At 40.4% G+C, this 25602-nt stretch overlaps 1 protein-coding gene across 2 annotated transcripts; it reads right to left on the bottom strand.

Annotated features, from left to right (window-relative positions):
- Window positions 1-14271: 14271 nt before the first annotated feature.
- TM4SF1 (transmembrane 4 L six family member 1) lies at window positions 14272-22074 on the bottom strand. Of its 2 annotated transcripts, none has more exons than XM_019748842.3 (6): window positions 21936-22062; window positions 21363-21623; window positions 19850-19939; window positions 19616-19761; window positions 17035-17215; window positions 14272-15175 (listed from the first exon to the last, which is right to left on the bottom strand). In XM_019748842.3, the coding sequence occupies exons 2-6, from the start codon at window positions 21537-21539 to the stop codon at window positions 15161-15163; spliced, it is 609 nt and encodes a 202-aa protein (XP_019604401.1). In that variant the 5' UTR covers window positions 21540-21623; window positions 21936-22062; the 3' UTR covers window positions 14272-15160. The 2 variants fall into 2 exon arrangements, with proteins under 2 accessions (XP_019604401.1, XP_088649957.1); XM_088793831.1 differs by having other exon boundaries at window positions 14276-14484; window positions 21936-22074.
- Window positions 22075-25602: the final 3528 nt, after the last annotated feature.

The following is a 25602-nucleotide window of genomic DNA, read 5'->3' as shown; positions in this document are numbered from 1 at the left end:
CGTAAATTCATCTTTGAATAGCCAGGGTTCTTATTTCCAATACTACTTTTGAAATCAGCACCCAGAATTTTACAGTGCATTTGTTTTTTCTTTCCACTATGCTAGCCGGTGATGATTTGCTTAGCCAGCTCCTTTATGTCCAACCAAAAGAACCTAGGTTTGAGATCCTGTGAGCTCTTGTTTTTAGACCTCTCATCTGGTGCCAAATCACTGCTTTCTAAAGGTCAGAAGCACCGATGTGGCTGAGTTCTCCTGGGGGACTAGCCTCTAGAGCTTGGATGCATTTCTTTGAAAAAGAGATCAGTAAAATCCTACGACTTCCCACTTTGCACACAGCCCGAAGGAAAGCTCTCTATCTCCAGCCATACCAAATAGTGAAACCCCAAATTGCATTCGCCACTCTAGCTCTACTGCTATACAATTGAAAAATACGGGCTTGATGGTGGTATAAACATAAATGTAGACTCAGTCTCTTCCAACAGAATTTATATGAGGCAAAAAAAAAAAAACAAACCAGGGAAAAACCTAACATTTATTTCTTACCTTCCTGGGGGTCAGTCTCCAAGATGGCTCCCAGGGATCCCTCCCCTCCTGTCTGTCCCAGTCCTGGTCTGTGTGACCAAGAGCAAAAGGCAGAAGAGAAGCTATGTAACTTCCAAGATTAGGTGTAAAAGCCTGTAGCTTCCATCTTTCTATCTTGGGTGGCTGTGTTGTCTCTCTCTCTCTCTCTCTCTCTCTCTTTCTCTCTCTCTTTCTCTCTCTCATCACTGACTCTAGGAGAAGCCAGATGCCTTGTTCAAAGCAGCTCAATGGAGAGAGTCCTGCTGACAGCCACATGAGTAGTTTTGGAAATGGATCCTCCACCCCAGTTAAGCCTCAAAGGACCAAGTTGACATTTTGACTGTGGCCTCATGGGCAACCCTGACCTAAAACCTGAATTAAACTGCTCCTGGATTCCTGGCCCCCAGGAACTGTGAGGGGGGGAATATATATATATATATATACATACATATTACTTTAAGCTGCTAAATTTTGGGGTAATCTGCTATATAGCAGTAAGTGATGAATAGTTATCACTGTATTTCACTGAATCTAAGATGCCATCAATTGCAAGATGCCCCATTTATTCTATGAACCATTATGAAAGGAAAGAAATGGCGTTGATCAAACTATGACATGCCTTCACTTGTAAAATGAACTACAATCTCAGGTATGTTATAGTGTGAAAAAATGTGCATCGTAGAATTGATGAAATGTGTTACCTGTATTTTGTAGCAGGGATTTCTTCTAATGCATTAAGGAAATAAAAGCTTTTTATTTTTCTCCTGACTCCATTTAGTATATGTCTGTTGAGAGGTGTTTAGAATAGAAAGGTCAACTATCTGAAAGTATATAACCTGACTTCTGGGACTCAGCATAGATCTTGTTTTTAATTATAGATCAACATGGGAAAATTTTCAAAGCCATAAGTTCTCCTAATTCTCATGTTAGTCAAAGGAAGACTCATTTCTGGACAGTTAAGCACTGTCCTTCACTCCTCTTACTGAAGTGCAAATGTACTGCATACGTGGCCCTTTAAAATCAGCACACGGCGGCCCCTGGCTCCTTCGAACAGCTGACACTGAGTGTCTCCTCCATGCCAGAATTCTCACACACATTACATGAGCCCGACATTAGCATTCCCACTGGACATATGAGGTGAGAGAAGCTGAGAGATATTAAGAAACTTGCGTGAGATCATAAAAGTAGGAAGTGACAAAGACGAGAGTTGTACCAGGCTGTTCTTACTGATGCTTCTCCTACATCACTGAGCCTTCTCTAAAGAACTGTGGTATGGCCTGTTTCCTGGCCTTAAATATATTCGCAGCAAAGCAAAAAAGGCAGCCAACTCCCGTGAGAGTCTTCAGAGACCTCTAAATAGGCCTTTTCCATGAATAGCTTGCTGTCTTTCATCTTGGGAACACAGAGTGTTTCATAAACATTCTCTCATGTGTCCTCCTAGCACCAGGCATTTTCAAACAAATGAGTTCACGCTTGCAAAAAGTCCTGGAGCTCTGAAGGCTGTAGGCATAGTGTGAAGGTAGAGCATTGTCCTAAAGCCTGAAGAGCTGTCACAGAGTCACAGCCTTGGAGCGTTCTCCTGTGAAAATGTCAGACTTTCCAAGTCATGGGGGTGGAGGCAGGAATTGGGGGAAGCAGGTCCAACATAGCCATCCCTGGTTTGGAGATGGAGTAAATCTATAAAGCAGAGACGCCAAAGGAAATTCCACTGGCAACTCTGATCAGTTACTCGTTTCTGCCTGATAATGCTGAGTAGAAAAGGATCCTAAGGCCAATTCTGGACCTGTTGGGAAAGAGTTCTGGGAATGGTTACTGATATCTGCCATGGGTGCAGGGCTGGAGAGTTTGCAGCACATGTTAAGGAGTTTGCTCCTCTTGCTACAGACCAAGACCAGCATGACTCTCAACGCTGGCAGCGTATTAAACCATCAGAAGAACTTTTGAAAAGTCCTAGTGCCCAGGCCTCAAACTAGACCAATTGAATCAGAATTTCAGAGTGGGGCCTGGTTATCTATACCTTTTTTTTTTTAAGTACCAGGTGATTTGAATTGGCATCCAGTTCTGAGATCCACTGCTGTAAGATTATCTATCACCTCCTAGGGCAATCATTCATTCTCAGCCTTGACTGAACATTGGGATCACGTGGGTTGTATTAATATTTTATTGATGTCTACGTTGCATCCCTATACGTCCTGATTTAGATCTGGGCTATGGCCTAGGCATTGAGAATTTCAAAAACTGGTAATTTACTTTGCCAGATTTATTTTTTTAGAGCACTTTTAGTTTCACAGCAAACTTGAACAGAAGGTACAGAGAGTTCAATTCCCATATATCATAATTTTCCGTGTATAACGTGCACCCACATTTTTGGCCCAAACTTAATGTTTCTTTTTAATTTTTTAACTCAAAATTGTATTTGTTTACATTTAGGCACTTTTTTTATTATAAAGGAAGTTTAACATTTATTTTTAAACATATTATAGTACAAGAAATTGTATGCAACAAATAATTACAAAACATAAGAACAGATAACAAGGTACAAGAAATTTTATGTACCGGTAACAAATTTACTATACCCACCATAGAAAGCCCAAAACTCTTTCTCATTGTAAGTTTGTCGTAAGTTCAATAAAACCGATTATCATATTCCAGGGTATCATTTTGCATGCGGCTATCGTTATTGATTTCTAGAGTTACACTTTAACTCATAAGCGTAAATAAAAGAACTAAAATCATTTATATAGATACGAAATTAGTACTAGCCATGTATAATGTGCATCCTTACTTTTCCCTAACAAATTTGGGCAAAAAAGTGCACATTATACACGGCAAAATACGGTAACCTCTATCTCCCATACCTGCATAGCCTCCCCATTATCAATGCCCCCCAGAGTGGTACATTTGCTACCATTGATGAACCTTTATTGACACATCATTATCACCCAATGTCCATAGGTTACATGAGGATTCACTCTTGGTGTTGTACATTCTATGGGTTTAGACAAATGTATAATGACGTGTATCTACCATTACAGTACCATACAGTGTAGTTTCACTGCCCTAAACATCCTCTGTTCTCTGCCTATTCACCCCTCCCTGCTCTCCCACCACACCCAGCTCTGGAAACCACTGATCTTTTTACTGTCTCCACAGTTTCAGTTTTTCCAGAATGTCATATAGTTGGAATCACACAGTATACAGTTTTTTCAGATTGGCTTCTTTCACTTAATAATATGCATTTAAGGTTCCTCCATGTCTTTTCATAGCTTGATAGCTCATTTCTTTTTTTAACAGTGCATAATATGCCATTGTCTGGATGTACCAAGGTTTATTTATCCATCACCTTCAGAAGGACATCTTAGTTGCTTCCAAGTTTTGGCAATTGTAAATAAAGCTACTGTAAACCTATATGTGTATATTTTCAACTTACTGGGTAAATACCACGGAGTGTAATTGCTGGGCTGTATGTATGGTAGGAGTTTGTTTAGTTTTCTAAGAGACTGCTAAACTGTCTTCCAAAGTTACATTCCCGCCAGCAATGAAGAGTTCCTGTTGCTCCACATCCTCACCAATGTTTGGTGTGTTGTCAGTGTTTTGCATTTTGGCCATTCTAATAAGTTTGTAGTGGTATTTCCTTCTAATTTGCAATTCCCTAATGACATCTGATGTTGAGCGTCTTCTTTTTATTTTATTTATTTTTTTCTTTGGGGGAATATTGGGGAACAGTATGTTTTTCCAGGACCCATCAGCTCCACGTCAAGCCATTATTTTTAATCTGGTTGTGGGAGGGAGGGGCGCACAGCTCAGCTCCAAGTCAAGTCATTGTTTTCAATCTAGTTGTGGAGGGTGTAGCTCACTGGCCCATGTGGGAATCGAACCAGCGACCTTGGTGTTATGAGTAATGCACTCTAACCACTGAGGCAACTGCCGCCCACCAGCGGCTCAGTTGAGCATCTTTTCATATGCTAATTTTCCATCTGTATATCTCTTTTGGTGAGTTGTCTGGTCAGGTCTTTTTGCTCATTTTTAAATCAGGTTGTTTTCTTATTGTTGAAATTTACGAGTTCTTTATATATTTTAGATAATAGTCCTTCATCACATGAGTCTTCTAAAAATATTTCCCCCCCTCTCTGACGTCTTTTATCTTGACAGTGTGTTTCACAAAAGCAGACATTTTAAATTTTAATGAAGTCTAGCTTGTCAATTATTTCTCTCATAGATTATGCCTTTGGTGTTGTATCTAAAAAGTCATTGCCATATCCAAGGTCATGTAAGTTTTCTCAAATGTGTTCTTCCAGGAGTTTTATAGTTTGGCATTTTATATTTAGGTCTGTGATCCATTCTGAGTTAATTCTTCTTTTTCTTTTTCTTTTTCTTTTTCTTTTTTTTTTTTTTTGGCTGATGGATGTCCACTTATTCCAGCACCATTTGTTTAAAAGATTATCGTTGCTCTATTGTACTGCCTTTGCTCCTTTGTCAGAGATCAGTTGGCTATATGTGGGTTTATTTCTGGGCCCTCTGTTTGGTTCCACTGATCTATTGCTCTATTCTTTGGCCAATATCACACCGTTTTAATTACTGTAGCTTTATGGTAAGTCTTGAAAGCTACAGGCAGCATCAGTCCTCCAACTTTGTTCTTCCTCTTCAATATTATATTGGCTATTCTGGGTCTTTTGAGTCTCCATATAAAATATAGAATTTGTTGCTGTCCACAAAATAACTTGTTATGATTTTGATTGGGATTGGATTGAATCTATATAGATCAAGTTGGTCAGGATTAACACCTTGGTACTATTGAGTCTTTCTATCCAAGAACATGAAATATCTATTTAGTTTTTCTTTGATTTCTTTCATCAGCATTTTATAGTTTTCCTCATATAAATCTTGTACATATTTTGTTGCATTTATACCTAAATATTTCACTTTTTTAGGTGCTAATTTAAATGGCATTTTGTTTTTAATTTCAAATTCCACCTGTTCATTGCTGGTATATAGGAGAGCAATTGACTTTTGTGTATTAACTTTGTATACTGCAAACTTACTATAATTGCTTATTAGTTCTAGAATTTTTTTGTTGATTCTTTTGCATTTTTTACAGAAGCTATCATGAACAAAGATATTTTATATTTTCTTTCTAATCTGTACACTTTTTATCCATTTCTTGTCTTATTGCATCAGGTAGGACTTCCCATATGGTTTTGAAAAGGAGTGGTGAGAAGGGACATACTTGCTTTTTTTCTTGATCTTAGTAAGAAAACGTCTACTCATCATAAAGTATGGTATTAACTATATATTTTTTTGTATCAAGTTAAGGAAGTTCTATTCCTAGTGTGAAAAGTTTTTTTGTTTTTTGTGTTTGTTTTTTTTTAATCATGAATGAGTGCTGGATTTTCTCCATCCGTTGATATGGTCATGTGACTTTTTTCTTTTTTAGTTTGTGGATGTGATGGATTACTTTAATTGATTTTTAAGTGTTAAGCCAACCTTGCATACATGGAATAAATTCCACTTGGTTGTGATGTATAATACTTTTTGTACATTGTTGGGTTTGATTTGCTGATATATTGTTGAGGATTTTTGCATCTATAGTCGTGAAAGATATTGGTCTATAGTTAACAAGTGATTTCAGTGTGCAAACAGTGTGAAGAATCCCTGTTCTAAAGGATAAAAGGAAGAAGAAATATGTGAGTTCTTTACATGTTGCGTGGCTACTGAACCCGAGTTCATGGCTTGGATGAGGAAGAGGAAGGTGAGGCAAGAATTAATAACAGTAATAATACACTATAACTACTATTTTAATGGACAAAACAATATATCTGACACAAAATTTTATACTTTCCAATGAATTTTTACATAGGATCTAATTTAATCAAATTAATGGTAGACAGAGATAATATTATTATTTCTATTTTACAGGTTAGAAAGTTGAGGCTCAGAGAGAAAAAGTGACTTGTCCAAGATCAACAGCCATAACCCAAATCCAGAGTTCTTGACTGAAACACAGCGCTCTTTTTATGATTCTTCAGCTATTCACATTTCTATAATTCTTTAGTACTCAAATGTGCTCATCAAATAAGAATCCAGTAGTCATTTAATTCCCTGTGATATTAAAAGCGAATGACTTCCACAGCAGGAGGGAGGAATCTTCAAAAAGGCAAATGGAGAGAATCACCAAGCTCTGGTCTATGGAAGCTCTTTAGTTTGCTTCACCTTCAGAAGCAGAACTGGTGGGAGGGTGTAAGGTGTGGAGCCATGAAAAGTGTGGTGCTCCGGGAGGTCACAGTAGCCTCTATATTCCTTTTCTTTATACCTGAGCCTTGGTCTCATCTGGCACAACTCCATAAACCATCAAACCCTGATGCCTGCACCTACATAGGGAACCCTGATCATGTGTACATGAATACTTCTCTTATTATACAAGTTGGGACACATGCTTGCCTCTAGTGTAAGGCTTCCCTGGGACAAAGAAACACCCAATCACTCACTGATTACCTGTCTCATAGGGCACTCTGACCTTCTAGCCAGGGACACTAAATAGTGAATCACTCAGCTTGCCTTTGCAGAAGCTGGTTACTAATACCTCATTTCATTTCTGTTTCTTTCCAACCTCAAGCTTTGCCTGCCTTACATCCATGTCATGTCTTTCTCCCCTAGCCCCCTACACCCACGCACAACAGGATGTATGGGCAAATGCAGATGGAAGTTGCTTTAAAACCATTGCAGAGGATTCTAGGCTACACATACTACTGCTCATACTCACATACAAGCACAACCCATGATAAATACATTGGGACTCATAAATGGAGTTGATGGGAGACCTGGCTTGACAGTAAATTATGTGATGAAATGAAATGTCTTGTATCTTTGAAATTCTGTCATCTCTCCCATGCAGAGAAGTCTCCCACTTGAATACCAAGACAGCCACAATAGAATTTCCTTTCCTCCAAAATTTTGACATTAGAAATCAGGATCTGCCCCCCACCCCAAACCTAGGGAGCTAGATTGCTTAAGGAGCACAATTTTCTAGTGTTCCCCTCGACAACTGAAGTCAGATCCACAAGGGTGATAAACCTACACACCTATTTGAGAGCAGAAGATATGAACAAAGCACATCTAAGTTCCTGCCCATTGACCAGGCAGCAACTAATTATATGGAGAATTTTTTTCTTTCATCTTAAACTCCTGGCTTTCATTGAAGGATTCCTCTGGCATCTATCCTCTATTACCATTTAATAAGTTTACCATGTTCCCAGCTCTGTGCTTTTATTCTCATCTGCTGTTGACTTTCTTTCCAAAGCGGCAGCCCTAGGGTCTAATAGTTAAATCATTTGGGAAGCTTTGAGTTAAACAAATTTTCAATAAGATTTCTCAGAGCTTCTGAAATGCTAATGTGTGTCGTGAATCTTCAGGAAGGTTTGTATTGTGTGCACTAGATCCCAGACTTTTTCAAGGGCATTTCATGGAACATCTATTTAGTTTAGAAGATGCTGATGAAGTCCCAGACAGAGATGGCTATATCTTCCACTGCTATGGGTTGAATTGTGTCCCCTCAAAACAGATATGTTGAATTCCTAATACCCAGTACCTCAGCATATGACCTTTTCTGGAAATATGGTCTTTATAGAGGTAAGCAAGTTAAAATGAGGTCATTATGGTGAACCCCAATGCAATGTAACTGACTGATGTTCTTATAAAAAGAGGAAAATTTAGACACAGAGACAGAAGTGCAGAGAAGGAAGATGATATGAAGAGATACAGGAAGAAGGTAGTCTTCTACAAGCTAGGGAATGCCTGAGGGTACCCGAAGCTACAGGAGCGGCCTGGAAGAGATCCTTCCTTAGCATCTTCATGGGCCTGCTGACACCTTGATATTGGACTTCTGGTCTCCAACACTGTGAGGCAATACATTTCTGCTGTTCTACTCTACCCAATTTGTGGTACTTTGTTACGACAGCCATAGGAGACAAATACATTCCCTAATATCCATTTTTCTAGCTGGATAGTAGATAAATTAGGTTCATTTTTTTTTATATCTATACTTCTCAAAAAAATACCTTTGAATCTTTCTATAATAATCTTAAAAATAACACAAATACCCATTCTTCTCCTCTTCCATTGTAACAGAAGTATCAATTTTTAAGTAGGCAAGTGGCCAGCTAGACTAGAGCTCAACAAACTCTTTTTGAAAAGGGACAGATTATAAATATTTTAGGCCTTGTGTGACATATATTCATGTTACAAGTGATATGGGACAGCCCCCTCACTATAGAAATTTAAAGTCTCCTTTTCCCTAGTTTCTTAGCTCCTTAGTCCCTGGCTTTGATTACTCTTCTAATCAGTTTCTGAATCCTAGACTAAAGATTGTTCTTAGCCTGAATCATAGAATGTCTCTCACCCCTGCCTCAGATAAGTACTTAAAAGCCTGTGACTTCCCAACATCCCCCAAGCCATTCCGGAACCCCCCCAAGGCCAGTATACTTGTTGATTGTAATCATTGAAACTTAATGTTCTTTCCAAACCCATTCTGGGCCCAGCTCCTAGACAGTTGATGCCACCGGAGTGACTGGTTGAATGGCAACAGGCTCTGTAGAGCTAACGGATTTATTAATTAAAATCTATTTTTCCTTATTTAGGGGACTTGGGGATACAGAGGATACCCCAGCAAGATTGCCAGTCACAACCAAAGAAGCCAATACAGTCTTCCAGGTGGATCTCCAGACCCCTTCCTCTCATCTAAGATCAGATAGGGCGAGAATTCCGTGAATTGCCCAATAGGTAGGGACAGCTCTACACCCCCTGTCTAGCAGGAAGCAGATACAGAAGAAAAGACCTTCTGTCCCTCAACTTCCCATAGAGATTTTATGGGGATCATGTCTCTCAAGGGGAAAACAAGGCAGGCAGTTAGAGATAGACATCGGGTCTGCATTACTGCCCAAAAGGCCTCCCCTCACCACCCAAATCTTCTCCTTTTCATTGTAATTATCTACCTCTATGAGGAAACAAATGGGTACAAAATACCCAACTAGATTAAACCGGTCACTCACACCTGCGCATTGAAGGCAACAATGACCTTCATTTCACCTGGGCCTCATTATACCTTCATTATAATATTATATATATGCCCAGAAGTTCATTATAACAGACTGAATTCTAGGAAAGAACATGTGCAGTAATAAAAAGATGAGGTAATAGCCTCTTGTCAATCACAGGTGTCAATCAAGTTATTCCACACCCGGAAAGGAACAGCCCATTCTAGGAAAAAAGGGATAAAAACTCCAAGTCCTCACCAGTCAGATGTTTTGTGTTTTTTTTTAGCCTCTTGAGCCTTGCCTTTGCTCAGGACCCTCTCCATACTCTTTGGAGTGTACTTTCTCTTCTAATAATGGCACTTGAGCCACTGCGTTCTGCTCGGGCCCGCTTCTATTTCTTCGAAGTGTACCTTTTTCTTCTAATAAACTGCTTTTTCATTACTTTACCTCCATATCTTGTTCAATTCTTTGCTCGAGACGCCAAGAACCTGGACACTGCGCCGAGGAGGGCCCACTCGCCGGTAACACTACTCAGTTCTGCATTGTAGCAGAAAAGCAGCGACAGACAATATGTAAACAAGTAAGCATGGCTATGTTCCCATAAAGCTCTACAGAAACAGGCAGCAGACCAGATTTGGCCCATGGACCATAGTTGGTGGACTTCTGATTATTGAGCACCTACTACATGCCAGGCACTGTTCCAGAAGCCAGGAATGCCATAGTGAACAACATAGTCAAGGACTCTGCCTCAAGGAACTTGGAAAATCTTGTTCATAGCTGTGTCCTTAGCACCTGGTGCAGGGCAGGGCACACAATGTGCAATCCAGAAATACTGAGCCAGTGAGTGATTGATTGATAGTCTCTCGGGCAGGAAGACGTGAGCTAAGCCTTTTGGGTGCTAAGCCAGGGGGAAACTCTGAGGCCCCTCGGGTGCTAACTAAAGCACAACCAAAGACTCTCTATTGGCATTTTGATTCTTCAACGAGGCAAAAACAAACCAACCAACACCAATGAGTTCTTAAATGCACCAAAAAAATTAAAAAATAAATGAAAAGAATGATCACAGCAACATATTTCCTAAGATGCAAAAACTGGAAACAACCAGAATATCCATTAATTAAATCATGGGTAAACAAACTGTAAATAAACTGTATATTCAAACAACAGAACACTGTACCACAAAGGAAAATAACAAACTAGACATGAGACAACACACATAAATCTCAAAAACATTGCAAACTGAAACCACCCACCCCCACTGCCAGTTTGGACACTGAAACTGAAACCATAAGTCATTCCACAACTTACTGTCTACACTATTACAATTTTATTATTCCATAGTCTTTGTTAGCATAGATTTGCTATTCTAGACTACTCTTCTCCAGGCAAATAACTTCATTGTTCATTATAGGAACTTCCTGAGAGACCCACCATCTCTTCAATGAAGAACATCAACAGTATATCTTTCTAGAGTCTTTGAATCTCTCACCTCAAAATCCTTGCCTTACTGTTCCCACCAATGCTAAACAATACAATCCTTACCAATCCTATTCAAATCTTCAGATTAAAAGACTCACCTTAAGCCAGATTCAAAATCTCAAATTCAACTTATTCCTCTCTCCTCCAACACACTACCAAAGTTCTTTCAAGGTGGTGTCCTCCTTGATGGCAGTAAGCAGTACACTCAGCTTTCTTTTATAAACAGATTGTTCTGGTGATATTTTGGGAGCCAGCATTCAACAACATAATGTTTAGTGAGAAAAACCAGACACAAAAGAGAACATGCTTTATTAATTAATTTATATAAAGTTCAAGAACAGGCAAAATTGATCTATGGTGATAGAAATCAAAACCGTATTTATTCCAGGTGTGCGCAGTGGTGGTGAGCTGCATATTGCCTGGGAGAGGATATGAGAGTTTTCTGGGTGCTGGAAATGTCCTATATCTTGATCTAGATGGTGGTTACATGGGTATAAACATATGTAAAACATTCACTGAGGTGTACATTTTTGTTCACATTTTACTAATGTAAAAAAGTGATTTAAATAAAAAGTTAAAATTTTTAAAGGTTACAAATTGAATACTCATAGCTGTCGCAGATCATCGGAGGAGCTGATGGCAGTTTAAGAATCACGGCTTTAGTCAAGGGGTTGCCTTAAACAATATGGAGTTAGGTATTCAGAGAGATCCCAACCTGGATACTTTGGTTTTGCTTTCAGACCCTTCTCCGCATCGTCTACATCTGAGACTGTAGTGGCCATTGCAATTGGCCCTGAGCCCTGCACATGAATCAGTGTCTTTGTACACATGTGACAGAGAGGGGTGTGGTGAGAATTAGCAAGTGGAATGCTTGACAGTCTTCTACTGGCAGGATGCAACTTGTGAATATAGACACCTTGAAACTGCCCCTCTTGGAACTATTATCATGTTACGCCTATAAAAACCTAGTGTGGGAAATCTTGCGTAAGGAGACTCATCACCCTTTTCTGTTTTAAGGATTTAGCTAGGTTCTCTGTGATTACATTTAGAACTGTGTCAAAATTGGGGGAGGATTTCATTCTCATTATTTGTGACATTTACCCAAATTGTCTCATGTAGCAATAGTTTGTTCTTTTCAATTGCTGTATAGTAGAAAAATGTGTGTATATGTGTATGCTGTGTGTCTGCATGTGCGTGTGTGCACGTGTGCGCACGTGCGTGCATGTATGTTGCCAGGTAATAATGAGCTGTTTCAGTACCCCTGAGGGAATTTCCAGCCAAATTGAAGGATTTAGAATATTACAGACTTAGAGTGTGAGCCATAAATATAAATAAACTAGGACAGACGGTAACTTGTGTAAGCTGTTTCCTCTGGGCAACGGCAATGTCTATTATTGAAGAATTTACAAACCAAGGGAAAGTCTGAGTCACTCAAATTTGGGCTCTGAGATGGGGATGACTGAGGGTCACAGGGGCCTGTCGAAGCCCCCTTAGTGGGTGAGTGGCTGGAGGAAATAAGATCCCAGCACCTGCACAGGATGACAGAGAATGTAGCAGGGACCAAGGAGAGGAGCTGGAAAAGCCTGGGTTTTCACGTTAAACTTACCTGGATTTGAATTATGGTTTTCTCACTTGCTAAAGATATGGCCTTGGACAGAATACTTAATCTTTCTGAGCTTTGACTATAAAATGGAGACAAGCACCACCTTCTAGGGCTGTTGGGAGGTCCGTGAAATAATATGTGAAGAAACTAACTGCAATAACTGACATATTGTTATTATTATTATCATGGTTAATAATTATTATTGCCTTTCCTTTGAGGATACATTTAGGAAAACAAGGTGCTTATAACTGATTGTTATGCCTCTTTTTTTGGATTCTCTGTTTCAGGGGTTCTTAACCTGGTGTCCAAGAACTCCCAAGAGGCACTTGGGTAGATATCTGTGAGAATGGGTGTTAAACTTGGATGGGGAAAAAAGTCATTATTTTTTAACCCTAATGAAAATTAGTATTTCCTTTATTATGCCTGCATGCCACAAATCACAGTAGTATCAGCAATACTGATATGCTTTGATCAACAACATAAAATTGCATATTATTTTCATACCACATTAAAATTGTTGCAGGTATCTCAAAATTTCAATTGGAATCATATTGCAAAATTTCTTAGACCCACTCATTAGACTACTGCTAGATCACATGTGACCTCTGTTTTTCTGTCTACAGATGTCGATGTGATAGAGCTATCAAGACAAACTATCTTATAATTCCCAAATATATTTTATAAAATATTTCAATGTGTTGATTTACTTTGTAATCCTATGTCCTTTCTTTTACGTTGTTTTAAACAGTCTTCAAAGGAGCCTGCTGGCTTTGCCAGACTGCCAGAGCAACAGAGGCATGAAAAAGATTAGGACCCTTCGGTCAGGAAAGCATTGCAGGGCGCCTTACAGAGAGGAGGAACTCTGCTGTCTAACAGCCAGGAAGCTTCTTTATTAACCTGCTTGTCTGTTGCCCAGGCAAATAAACACCTGTATAGATGTAGATGTGAACAAAACCCGCTCCATCTCTGTGTCCCAGATTTCATTTCATTTTTGGTTTCATGCTGTGATTTTGACCAACCTCACTGTCCTTAGCAAGTATGTCAAAGCCTTCTAGTTGATGATTACCTGTGTTCCTTAAAATGCAGCCATAAATATTTTTCTTAGGAAGGCATGACAACTAGAGAAAAACACCTTCTCTTTATGGTGGTCATTATACCTTTGCTCCACCGTTGGACAACAGCAAAAGCAGAAAATTTCTGAAGACAATACCCAATAGATCAGGGGATCCTGTAGCTTGAAAGAGCCTAACTCTGTACAACAGACATAAAAAGCAAGAGAGAAAATATCTGTTACCCTCCCCAGGAGCCTGATGTCTGCAGCACCCAGCAGAAAGGAAAGTTTCCTAACTGGGGTGATGAACCCAAGGGATGGCTTAGCAATGACAATGCATGGATAGCAGTGGAAGGTAGAAAAGGAGGGATAGGATGAGGGAGAAAAAGTAGGATAAAGAAACCAGAAGAGCCCCCTAGCAATAGGGGCTGCACAACCTGCTAGCTGGGGGGGGGGGGAGAGATATTTATATATATATATATATATGGAGAGGGACAGAGAGAGAGAAGGGGAAGGCGGGGAAAGGACAATGAAACTGAAGAAGAAAAAAAGTGGTAGTGAATACTTTATTTTGTTGTATTTAAACAATCAAGTTTTAGGGGTATTTCCTCATGATCCTCCTGCCCCGCCTTCCTCCTCCACCCCCCAACCCCCCAATTTTCTTATGATGCTGATCAACTGTTTTATTCCGTTTCCCATCTTTCTTCCTGTCCAATTATCCAGGCCTTTCTTTTATTAAATACATGACCCTTAAGACTTGTCTTGGAAGGACAAAAAGCTTTCCACATGTTAAGAAAATTTAGGATCTAGCAGTACTCGCAGCAATTAGCTGCCCTGTTTGCGACCCACTCATTTAGCTTGTAGCGTTCTCAGTCAGTCCTTCCGCTCTGGGCACCTGTCTGTCTCTCCCAGAACGGGAAACAGTTCAAAGAGTCCTCGTGTTAGATATTTGTAGGCATATGAATGGGAAACACCATATAAACAGTGGAAAGAACATCTTTTCAAGTTGTTGGATTTTCTCCTTCATGATCTTAAAAAAAGCAACTAAAAATAGTTCATTTAATAAACACGAGCACATGTATATACAGTAGTAATTGGAATGTAATATTTATATTTGTAATGTTTGTAATGTTTTTCAAAAACATTACTTCAAGCCGGAGTTTACCTCAGATATACTGAGGACTGTCACTCAGTCTGTAAATTACCTCTAGAGTGTGGTTTATTTTCTCAGTCCTTAAAAAAAAAAAAAAAAAAAAAAAAGTTTGCTAAGTTCAAACACTGACATCACGTGAAGATGCCAGTCTTTACGAACATTTATAAAAGTAGAATATGAGAAGTATGATACACTAGTACAAAGTTTTACAAATTAAGACAAGTAAAATATATAAATTACAATGCGATAATGGAAGATTGTGGTCCCGTCTTGGGATGGTTCTTTTAACAATCATATTGCTGTAAAGAAAATGAAATATGCATTAGGGTATGATCAGGCTAAACAAACAATGATGACATTTCAGTCTTTTCAATTCCTGTTTTAAGCAAACATAACTGATCTCCACTTCAGCAGAGCTTTGACCAACAATACTGAGAGCTTAGACAATGCTCACATAATGTTTCCTAAACAAACCAGACAGACCCGTTGTCCTCTCTGAGTAATAGCTGGGAAAGGGCCATGGAAACTGTGGCTTACCAATGCTAGGTTGGCTTTGAATGTGATTGGGGCATACTTTTAATCTTAGGGATTTAAGAGATAATGCCATGGGAGTTTCACGCAGGAGTGGATTCAGTGTGGGTAACCTTTCCAATTAAATGCTACTGAGTTACACACTTGACTCATCTACACTAAAAATCTTGAAAGTCACTTTTGTTTTATAAACAAAGGTAACAGATCTGCACTGCATTGTTGGGGAAGAAGCCATCCCTGCTGTGACTCAGATGCTAAACCCAATGGGACTATTTGCTCTCCCCCAGAGGACAGCATCACTCTGCTAAACCACTACAACTCTGGTCATTGACATACACATATTATGGCCGCCCCCAAAACACATGAGTGCTGAAATCCAGTTGGGCCTCACTTAATTTAAACTCTGCCTTATACGAAGTTCAAGGCTAAAGATAAGTTACATTATAGTAATCCCAAGAGGATTCTTCTTTGCCTCTCCCTAAACATATTGCCTGGAAAGAACTCCATATTAAAGATTTCCCACTCCTTTGTTTTCCTGGAAATTTGGTGAGGTGCCAAGGAAATTATTAATCTTGCTGCACTTGCCTGATAAAGAAAACTACATTTTTATTTTAACTCCCCCTCAAAAATTATGGAAAGTTTCCATTTATTTACAACAAAGGTTTTTTATGACAACAGTGGGCTTTTAGTGTTCGTTAGGTTTCATCTTATTTTAAAAGAAAGTTAAGAGAACTTGAGCCAGAGAAGTAAATGGTTAGGAAAATATAAATTAAATAAGTTTCTGTTTACCTAATCCTGTTTTAGAGACTAGGACATAAAACAAACCCCTCAAAAAATTGGACCAAAGCTGGACTTCTATCAATTCAATAACATATGGTTTTTAGGAGGATATAGAAACAAGAATTTTCCCCGCTACTAACAAAAGCATATTTCTCTTCAAAATCATATCCCCAGGAAACAAGTGCTTCCTGGTTTTCTTTCACAGTGAAAGGCTTTTCATGAGCTGCTATTGAAACTCGTGGTTCTCTGTGCTTAGCTGTTTGGGCATTCTTATGACTCCTTATTAGGAAGGAATTGTAGAAAACCCAACAGAACAGCAAGTGTTGCATACAGGTTAAGACCAGGTGCTGTGGAAATAAATGATCCAGGTATTGAAACCTGTTGCTTCCTGACTAGGTGATTTTAGACATATTGCTTAATTTCTGAGGCATAGTCTCATCTGAAATATGGGTTTAGTGCATTCCTAGTGCAATGAATGTTGGCTATTATTTGTGAATACTAGTTGGGAACATGAGAGATGCAAAAAGAGGACATTTCTTTTGTGCCTGCAGCCAGAGCAGTGGTAGTGAAAGGGGCACTTTGTCTATGGGTGGCATTTTCCTTTGTTCACAGAGCCAACTAGGGAGAACCAAGATAACCCCATGACTGTGACATTCAAGGAAACATTATTAAGAGCAAAAATGAGTGCCGTAAATGCTTTGCCACGAAGACGATGTAGGAATAAATGCTGGTCGGCTGAGCAATGTTTGATTTTGCCTTTTTCTCTGTGGTGAGAACAATAATGCATTATGCATAAGGTACTTGCATAATGAGGGTCAAGCTACAACATCTTCACACAGGTTCTTACCTGATGGTGGGTACAGCAGTAGCCACAGATGCCTCCAAGCACTCCATTTATTACTTGAATAAGACACAAGATGAATTCAATTCCACCAAGTGCCAAGAGGATGGAAAACAGAGACACATTCCATTCCACAACGTGCTTGGGTTCAATGCACTGGGACCATGAGGATCTCTCCAGAAGGTACCTATGAAAAAAAGAGAAACTTCTGACACATGATGACACCTAATGGGAAGTCTCATAAGATGCTTTTTGTGTGGTGTTTTTTTGTTCAGAAAAAAAAAAAGGAATGAATTAATTTCATGTCCTATATCAAAATTTTCCAATCCAAGTCATTCTAAAAAAAACAAGAATTTACCCAGATCTTGTTGCAATGAGAAACACAAATTTCAACAAAGCGTACTGAGCACTCAGAGTGAGTTAGACATCAAGCCAGGACTGCGGATACAATAGTGAAAGTGGCACGGGCTCTGTCTCGGACAAGCACAACTTAAGGGAAGAGACAGTAAACAACCTCAATGCAACAAGTATACTAATCAGGTAAACCAAGTGTTGAAAGAGCCACAGAGGAAGGACACCTAGCCTAGGCCAAGGAGAATACCCACTTTTGTATCTTTTCCACAAGTCTGAGCTCCATGAAGGTAGGAACTAGACCTTCTATCATTGTATAGCCAGCCCCTAGACCAGTATCCGGCACATAGCAGGTACTCAACACATTTTAAAAGTAATTGAACAATATGTAGCAATCCAAAGTCACTTTGTGAAATGACTTAGGAGATTTTCTAAATTCCTGGATAATCTTACAGTCTAAAAAATTCTCTCATTCCTCTCCTAGAATTTCAGCCTTTGCTACATCATAGAGTGTTTGAATTCTTAATGAAATAGTATTTAATCATGTAGGAAAATCTAGAATTAACTTAATTCCACAGAGAGGTCTGGTATAATTCTCCCCTTATCACTTCTTCCTACCACAACAGAACAAAGGGGCTGGGAATTAGCGAAATAGCTTTGGAATGGTTCATTGAGCAAATCAGAAACTCAGTTTGTTGGTTACAAAATATTCTGTTCTTCTGACCCTGTCTTTCTGCATGTTACTGAAACACAACTCTGTAATCTCAGGACACAATATAAAAAATTCTCAGGACCCACTTGTCTATTGACCAACTAATCACTAGCTTGTGACCATTAGTTATTCCCCATATCGCAATCCCTGGACAGGTTGAAATGAGGAGCTTACAATTAAACAGCTAGAAAAAACATTTAGTGATACGGATCTCTCCCTGCATTCCAGCTGCATTAGTGATGAGTTTTTAAGAGATGGGTTTGTGCAATAGTTTCGTATGTCTGCATACATGACTAACCAATTTCTATTAATAATTCAGTATGCACTGAACAAAAATAATCACAGTTGTGAACACCAAAATTTCAAACTCCTGTAAGTGCTAATTTTCCTTCAGAGGCTACCATTGGGCTGTATTCATTGTAAGTTAATAGAGCATATTAATGGCTAACAGTAGCAGTGCTGACAGTGTGTCAGCTTCTGTGACAACTATTTTACCTATGATGTCTCCTCAATCCTCCTGACAGCTACCATTGGTTTTAGTTTTACAGACGAAGTAACTGAAAAGCAAAGAGCTCAGTTCACTCTTTCCTGGTTCCTCAGAGACATTTAGTCCTAATGCAAAGCTGGGATCAAACTCAGGTTTATCTAATTCCATACTTGACCTTATGACCTCACTATGTGCTCTACAATTCATGGCAGACAAATATTCCTCATAATATAAGGGCAATTAAAATTCATTATTCATCTTATGTTTACTCATGAATCTCATAACTAAACCTAAGAAAGTTCAAAGGATGCTATTCACTTGTTATTATGTATATAAGTTTCTACCAGCTATTTCTGTTCTTTTCTAACTAACAGATAAGAAATAAGTATCAACATAAAACAATGGAACATCTTAAATTATCGTGATGTTAAAGTTGTATTAAGACCAGTCTTATATAGCAGTGGGTGCTATGTAAAGGGTGCATTGTACATAGTTATTATGTTATATGTGAGTGTGTGTGTGTGTGTGTGTGTGTGTGTGTGTGTGTATGGGGGTAGTATGACTTCCCTAGGCTTTGGTTAAATTCACATAGTTACCATCCATATAAGGATTCCATAATATTTTCTTATAAAATCAACCAATTGTTCTGAAATAGTATACATACCATATATGAGCACAAACTCTACAGCCAGGCTACTTGGGTTTAAATCCTGACTGCATGTCCTAGTGATGTGATTTTGGATGTTATTTCATCTCCCTGTGCCTTCGTTTCCTCATCTTTAAAATGGGAGTGACAGTGGAAGTCACCTCACGGGATTATTATGAGGACTGAATCAGTCCTTAGAGCTTTTCCACGTCGGGGACAGCGCATCAAGCCGCATACACCCATTGCCTAAGCTGTGCCTGAGCCAGTGCCAAATAAATCTGGCTGAGTGGATGGATCAATAGATGACTGACGCCTTTTTAGTTTGATGGGTTTGCCACTATACACACGTGGTGGAAAAGAATGTGTGGTCTGTTGGGGAACAATTACTCACTGTCCCTCGGTGCTGGCAAAGGTATAGTTCCACTGGCCGGATAAATCAAGACAGAGTGGTCCTTCCGCTAAGCCCAGGGCTGCCACAATGACGCAGTAGCCAGATCCTGCAATTCCGATGACAGCAGCCAGTATAGAGGAAAGCATCTAGGGAAAGGAGAAATACCGGAAGTGAGCCACAGTGTCACGGTGACGTCATGGAAGCCGTTTTTCACCACCAGAGGGGAGGACCTACCGCGCATCTCTTGCCACAGTTTTCATTGCCGCCGCAGCCACAGCAGTCGCCTTGCTCCAGCCCCATGAACACAAATGCTGGCAGGAATATCTGGTTAGAAAACAAGCAAATTAAAGTAATTGTCTTTCCCCAAGTCCATAAAGGTCAGGTTAAGCATCTTTGGTAAAATATATTTTTTATGACGTTGTTGACTGGCTTTGGGTTAAGTTGATCAATGATCTCAAATAATGTAAAGCTATGAAAAGAAAAAAACCTTTCAATGTAATATCCGCTTGTTTTCATCTAAGGTGTCAAAACATTCTTTAGGGTGAGGCTGTAGCATAGGAAGGCTAAAATAATAACCGATGAATGTGTTTATTCCATAAGAGTTCCTAACTGTGAGACTCCAGCTGCAAACGCTGTTTTGGAACTATTAAACCTTATCTTTAAATCTGATTTGCTTTTTATTGTAAAACATAGAGAATACCAAACGTCTTTAACAAAATCATTGAAATGTTTTTGCAAATGGGAGAGATGAAATCTCTGTATAATAAATGTGAACTGCTTCTTTGAAGATACAATTGTGTGGTTTTAGCTTCATAATAAAGCTCTGTAAATAAAATAAGTATGAAATACTTTGAGTTTTAGATCAAAAGAAGCTTAAACAAGTGCGATGTTGAGGACAAATGATTATATTAACATGATAAAATGCTTAAATTCAAAATAGATTTACTAGACCATAATTAGTGTATAAAGGTTTAAATGTTTTAATAGCTTGTATTTGACTAAGAAACCTATTTTGTGCAGTATTAGCAATTCCATAAGCGTTCTCTAAAATTCTTAATCCCAGCATGTTAAAATAGCAAACTCAAGTTTGTCCACATTCTTTCCAGGCTGTGGTTAAAGCTAATATTTTCAGCTCCAAAGTTGGCAAATTCCTCTCACTTCAATTAAAAACAAACCTTGGGAAAAAAAAACTTTCCACTATTAGCTTCAGACACTGATCTGCTGCTAACTGCAGGGTTTTCCCTGGACACCACACCCCAGCATTACATAAAGGAGAAAATTTATAGTTTTTTCTAAAGAGCAATGCACTCACGATTCATTATTTTTTCTGTTGCAGATGCCTGAGAATAAACAGCAGAGATTTTGAATCCAAAACTGTTGATTTAGACAGAGAACCAGCTGACTGCTCCCAGCTCCCCAGGGCAAATGTTAAATGACTGCCGGCTCCAGGACAAGAAACTCTAGTCTCTCAAATCTGATTTAAAAGCTAGTATCTGTTTCTAGTTGTAAAGTAAGAGAATTTACCAAAAAGGTAGTTCACTTTTAGTTGAAAGAGGATTTTGTAAAACAATATCTAATAAAATCAATACACTATACCTATCTCAACTTTTGCATAATCTGCTTTCAAAACAAGAACAAACAAATATCACTGGATTTGGAAATATGAATTATAGAAAGCTTTCCATGAAAACATCACATTCAACAGGAGAGAATTTTTTTAAGGTTGTAGCAATTTTGAACAACTTACCAGCAAACCCCCTCCTGCGATTCCAGAAAAGAACCACACGAACCGGCTGAGATGGTCTTCAGAGGCATACTTTGTGTCCCCATTGGGGAAGTAAAGCAAAATATTAGTTACGATGCAGAGGATCGCGAGCCACACCAAAGCATGTCCGATGCATCGTGCGCATTTGCCGTAGCACATGGTGGCTGGGAGCCTGGGAATTTATTTTTGCCCCCTTCACTCTGCAGCTCAGTGGTGGTCCAAATCCAATGAGAGTGTGCTCATCTGCGCAGAAAGCAAAAGCAATTTTCAGCCCATTCCTGCAACCTTTTAAATACTCTGAGTTCTTAGTCACCAGGAGGATGAGGTATTTTGCTTTCATTGGTCCGGATTGCAGGCTCCGGATGGGGTGTGGGGAGGTAGGGGGAATGTCCCGCCCTTCAAATGAAATCCTTGGGACGAGTGAAACCAGGGGCAGGATGTGAGAAACAGCCTCAGTCATATGCAAGAGAGAAAATGATTAATCCTCAACAAGGAACTCACGGTGCAACCCCTTTACCGGATAAAGAATCAACAGGAAAGTCTAATACAACTTACCAGTAACTGCCAAATGTCCAGTGCGGCTATTCTGCTTGAGGCTTTGAAAAGACAGTGGGCTGGACTCCTGCTCCATGCAGCTGTCTGTACAGCTTTCAGTCTGAGAGCTCTGTGTTCACTTCCACCTCTTTACTGATTTAATTCGAGGCCTGGGGCCAGTCTCCTGAGCTCTGAGCTCGTTTCCTTGTCTGTGAAAGGCAAGGTGTTTGAGCCATCACTCACAGATTTGAAGAGGCTGTTGGGAAATTACAGCGCAGATTTCTCTCCTCTGCCTGCGGTAGGCTCTCTGCAGGACTGAGCCTACTGTCCAGCCTTCCTGGATATCTGCCTCGAAAACAAACCTGGCACCAAAACAAAGGTGGCATTAGTCAACAAAAAGGACTCAGGCACCTTTTTATTCCTGAGTATTGCTGTCAGGCAAGGTGTTGCCAGGGAGGGCTAAAGTATAGGGGACGGATAGAAAGAAGAGAAAGAAAGGAACTGGAGAGAAAGGGACTTGGCAAGCAGAGTGGGAGAACAAGATTGAGAGAACCTGGAATGACTGAGTCACAAGTCATTGATCAGGGGCAGGGTGAACTGTGGTCTACCCATCCAGATCCAGAGGCAGGCTGTTGCAGGTTTGCACAGAAAAGCAGAGAAAGGGCGTTAGACCAGCTTTCTTAACGTGGTTATCTTGTAGAAGGAGAGGTCGGATTCTGAATCAGGTTAGCTTTTAAATAACAGGTTGCACAGCCAGCTGGGTGAGAAGGACTGGGTGGCCAGGTGGGGCAGGACTGGAGAGGGGCCTCATCACAAGATAGAATGGCGAGGACAGAAAAAAGGCCAAAGGACAAGAGGAGGAGTTGTTAGTTCAGCAGAGGAAGGGGAGCAGGGCTGGTGAATCCAGAAGCTCAGGCTGAGGCCAGAGTCTGAAGAAGTGGGCCCAAAGTAGAGCGCAAGACACACACACACAGAATGAGAGGAGCCAGCTGTGGGATCCAGACGGGGCTGAGGAAATAGACCATGGAAAACCGAGTGGAGGCAGGGAAGCCAGGAACTGCCAGCCTGCTCAGGTGTAGGAGGCAGATCTTCACAGGTGGACCACTCCATCACCACCAGGCACCCAACGGCAGGGCACATGTGCCCTCTGTCCTGGCTGTAAGCCCTCCTGGAGACAGGATTCCACAGGTGTCAGGGTCTGGGGCGGCAGGACAGGTGAGTGACTGTGTCCTTCATTGAGGCACAGTCATTCGAACACTCCACTCTGCCGATCTATCCCACCTGGGGCCAAAACGGGGCGAGCGATCCGTTGGTGACTTTGCCCTCAAATGCGTGATTCCATTTCTCCTTCTCTCCTCCACCCCTAGTCAGCAGGACAGGGAGAAGGGAGGGAGGGGCCTGGAAAGGGTAAAGTCTGGAGGAAACAGCCCACCTCTGTTGCCCTCCAGCTGTGTGGATCAGGCAAGTCACTTCCATTCCTGGAACTCTGTTTGCTACTCTGTAACAGACAAGGGGCGGGGTTGGATCAGTGGTTCTTAAGTTGTTGAAAGTCTTGAAATGACATAAACCCTCTCCCCAGAAAATGAAATGCAAATATATGCAAACACACAATTTTTACTCCATTCCTAGAAGTTGATGTACACCCTGAAGCCCATCAGTAGATTCTTCTCCACATTTCTCCAGGTGTGGCCTGCCTGAAGACCACTCCCATCACAGATGTAGGTGCCTGGTCCCATCCTCGACATAATGAATGGGAATTTCTGGGAGTGGGGCCCAGTGAGCTGCATTGTTTACAACTACACCAAATGTCTCTCTGTTTGCTCAGGTTTGGGGATCACTGGCCTGGTCCACCCCCAGGTAAGTATCATTTGTATCAGATGTTCTCTGAGGCCACTCTCATCTCCAAGGCGGCTCAGCTCTAGCCAGACATACTGTATGTACACGAACTGCGGGGGACACATTGTATTCAGCATAAAGCACTTTCAGGCTTGAGCCTGAATTCTCATAGATGGAGTCCCTCCCCTTGGCCCACCCTCTTGCTATTCTGTATGGTGCTTTCTGCTTCTACCCCTCAACTGGTCACCTACAGCAGTCTGTTCTGGTTTTGGCTCCTGGTTTAAGACCAGATATGGTTTTCTGGGCAATTTCTTTAACCCCTTGACTCTGGTCTTAGAGTTTGCCCAACAGATGACCCTGGCCTTTCTCCTGGCTGTGAACTCTGTTTCCTGGCGAGAGCTGCCATCTCCTTGGACACTTTCTGGGTTTCATTTCATAATCCAACCCTCACCCCTGGTTCTCCCCCTACCTCTGCCTCCCTGGATGTTTGGTTGGGGCAAATTATAAAACTCTGTACTTCAGTTTCTGTCGTTCGTTCATTCACCAATATTTATTGAGCTCCTACTACATTTTCTAAAACATGAAGCACCAGGGATATAGACAAAACAAACAAAAATCCCTGTCCTTAAGGAGAGTCTGTTCTATCAGAAGGAGAGAGACAAGTAAAAAAATAATACTAAATAAATAAAATCCATTGTGTAGTAAATGGTGCAGGAAAGGGGACTAGGCAAGGGAGGGAGAAGGCCTCCTGAGACAGGCTAATAATAGAGCCTACATAACAGGGTTGTGATGTGTGAAGTGAGTCACCATGTGTAAAGCATGAAGCACCTGGAACTTAGCAATCACTCAGTAAATGTTGCTTATTATTACCTACTGTTTTCCGGCTAGGATGTCTCTATACATTTATGATTAATTATATCTACTTCTCTGGGATTCCATTGTTCCAGTATGCTTTGGATCCCTTTATTATCTTTTGTGAACATTTTAAATATTGGAGTTCCCACGGTTGTATTAAAAGTTCACTTTTATCTCTTTCATTCCCTCTGAATCAGCCTCCATCCATGAACACCTTTGGAAAGAGTGGTTTTTACTTCACTACAGAACTGCACGACCCTGATACTGATTCCCAGCCCCGCGTTTTGGATAAGCTGCCCCACGGCCAGAAAGGCCTAGTTCTTCATTCTACCCTGGGCCTCCCCTCTCAGCTCTGCTCCCTTGGCAGAACTTGTCACTTTTTCCATTACACCTTTTGTCACACACCTGCCTGCCTCCCAAACCTGCTTATTTCTTCCACTTGTCCTCGAACACACCCCCATCCAGCACCAACAGAGCAAGATGCACTAACGTGTGTCCTCATCAGCAGCCCCAACTCCACTGAGTTCCCAGAGAGCAGATTACCTTCCAGGGCACAACAGCTAGCACGGTGTCAGGCTTTTAGCTGGCTCTCAATCAACATTTGCTAAATTTTGTTCAAATCAATTGGGGAGTTGAGTATGTTCACTTCTAAGGTTACTTGCTTTTGAGCAAAGCCAAAATGTCTTAAGAAAAGTTAGGTAAAATTGGCGTTTAAATTAGAAAATTTTCAGTTTTACCTGTCATTTACATGAGCACCTGGTATCTGCTTCTTACGGTTAGCTTTCCTACCGTGAGACGTGCAGAATGTGGCTTCAAGAAAAGTTCCAGGGGAAATTCATTTTGATAATATTGAGTACCATGTAAGTGGAGGTTTTAAGAAGCCTCAGTAGAGTAAATGGTTCAGCTCCCACCCCATCACAGAATCTCTATGGCCATTTTACAACTAAACCCACAGGGTTAAAAACTCTTCCCAGGTAGGCCCAGTGGCTCAGGCGAT

The sequence above is a fragment of the Rhinolophus sinicus genome, chromosome 17 (genome assembly GCF_057876585.1).
Source record: "Rhinolophus sinicus isolate RSI-liver-muscle chromosome 17, RSI-T2T, whole genome shotgun sequence".
Lineage (NCBI taxonomy): Eukaryota > Metazoa > Chordata > Mammalia > Chiroptera > Rhinolophidae > Rhinolophus > Rhinolophus sinicus.
This window is presented reverse-complemented; position numbering and strand designations above follow the sequence as displayed.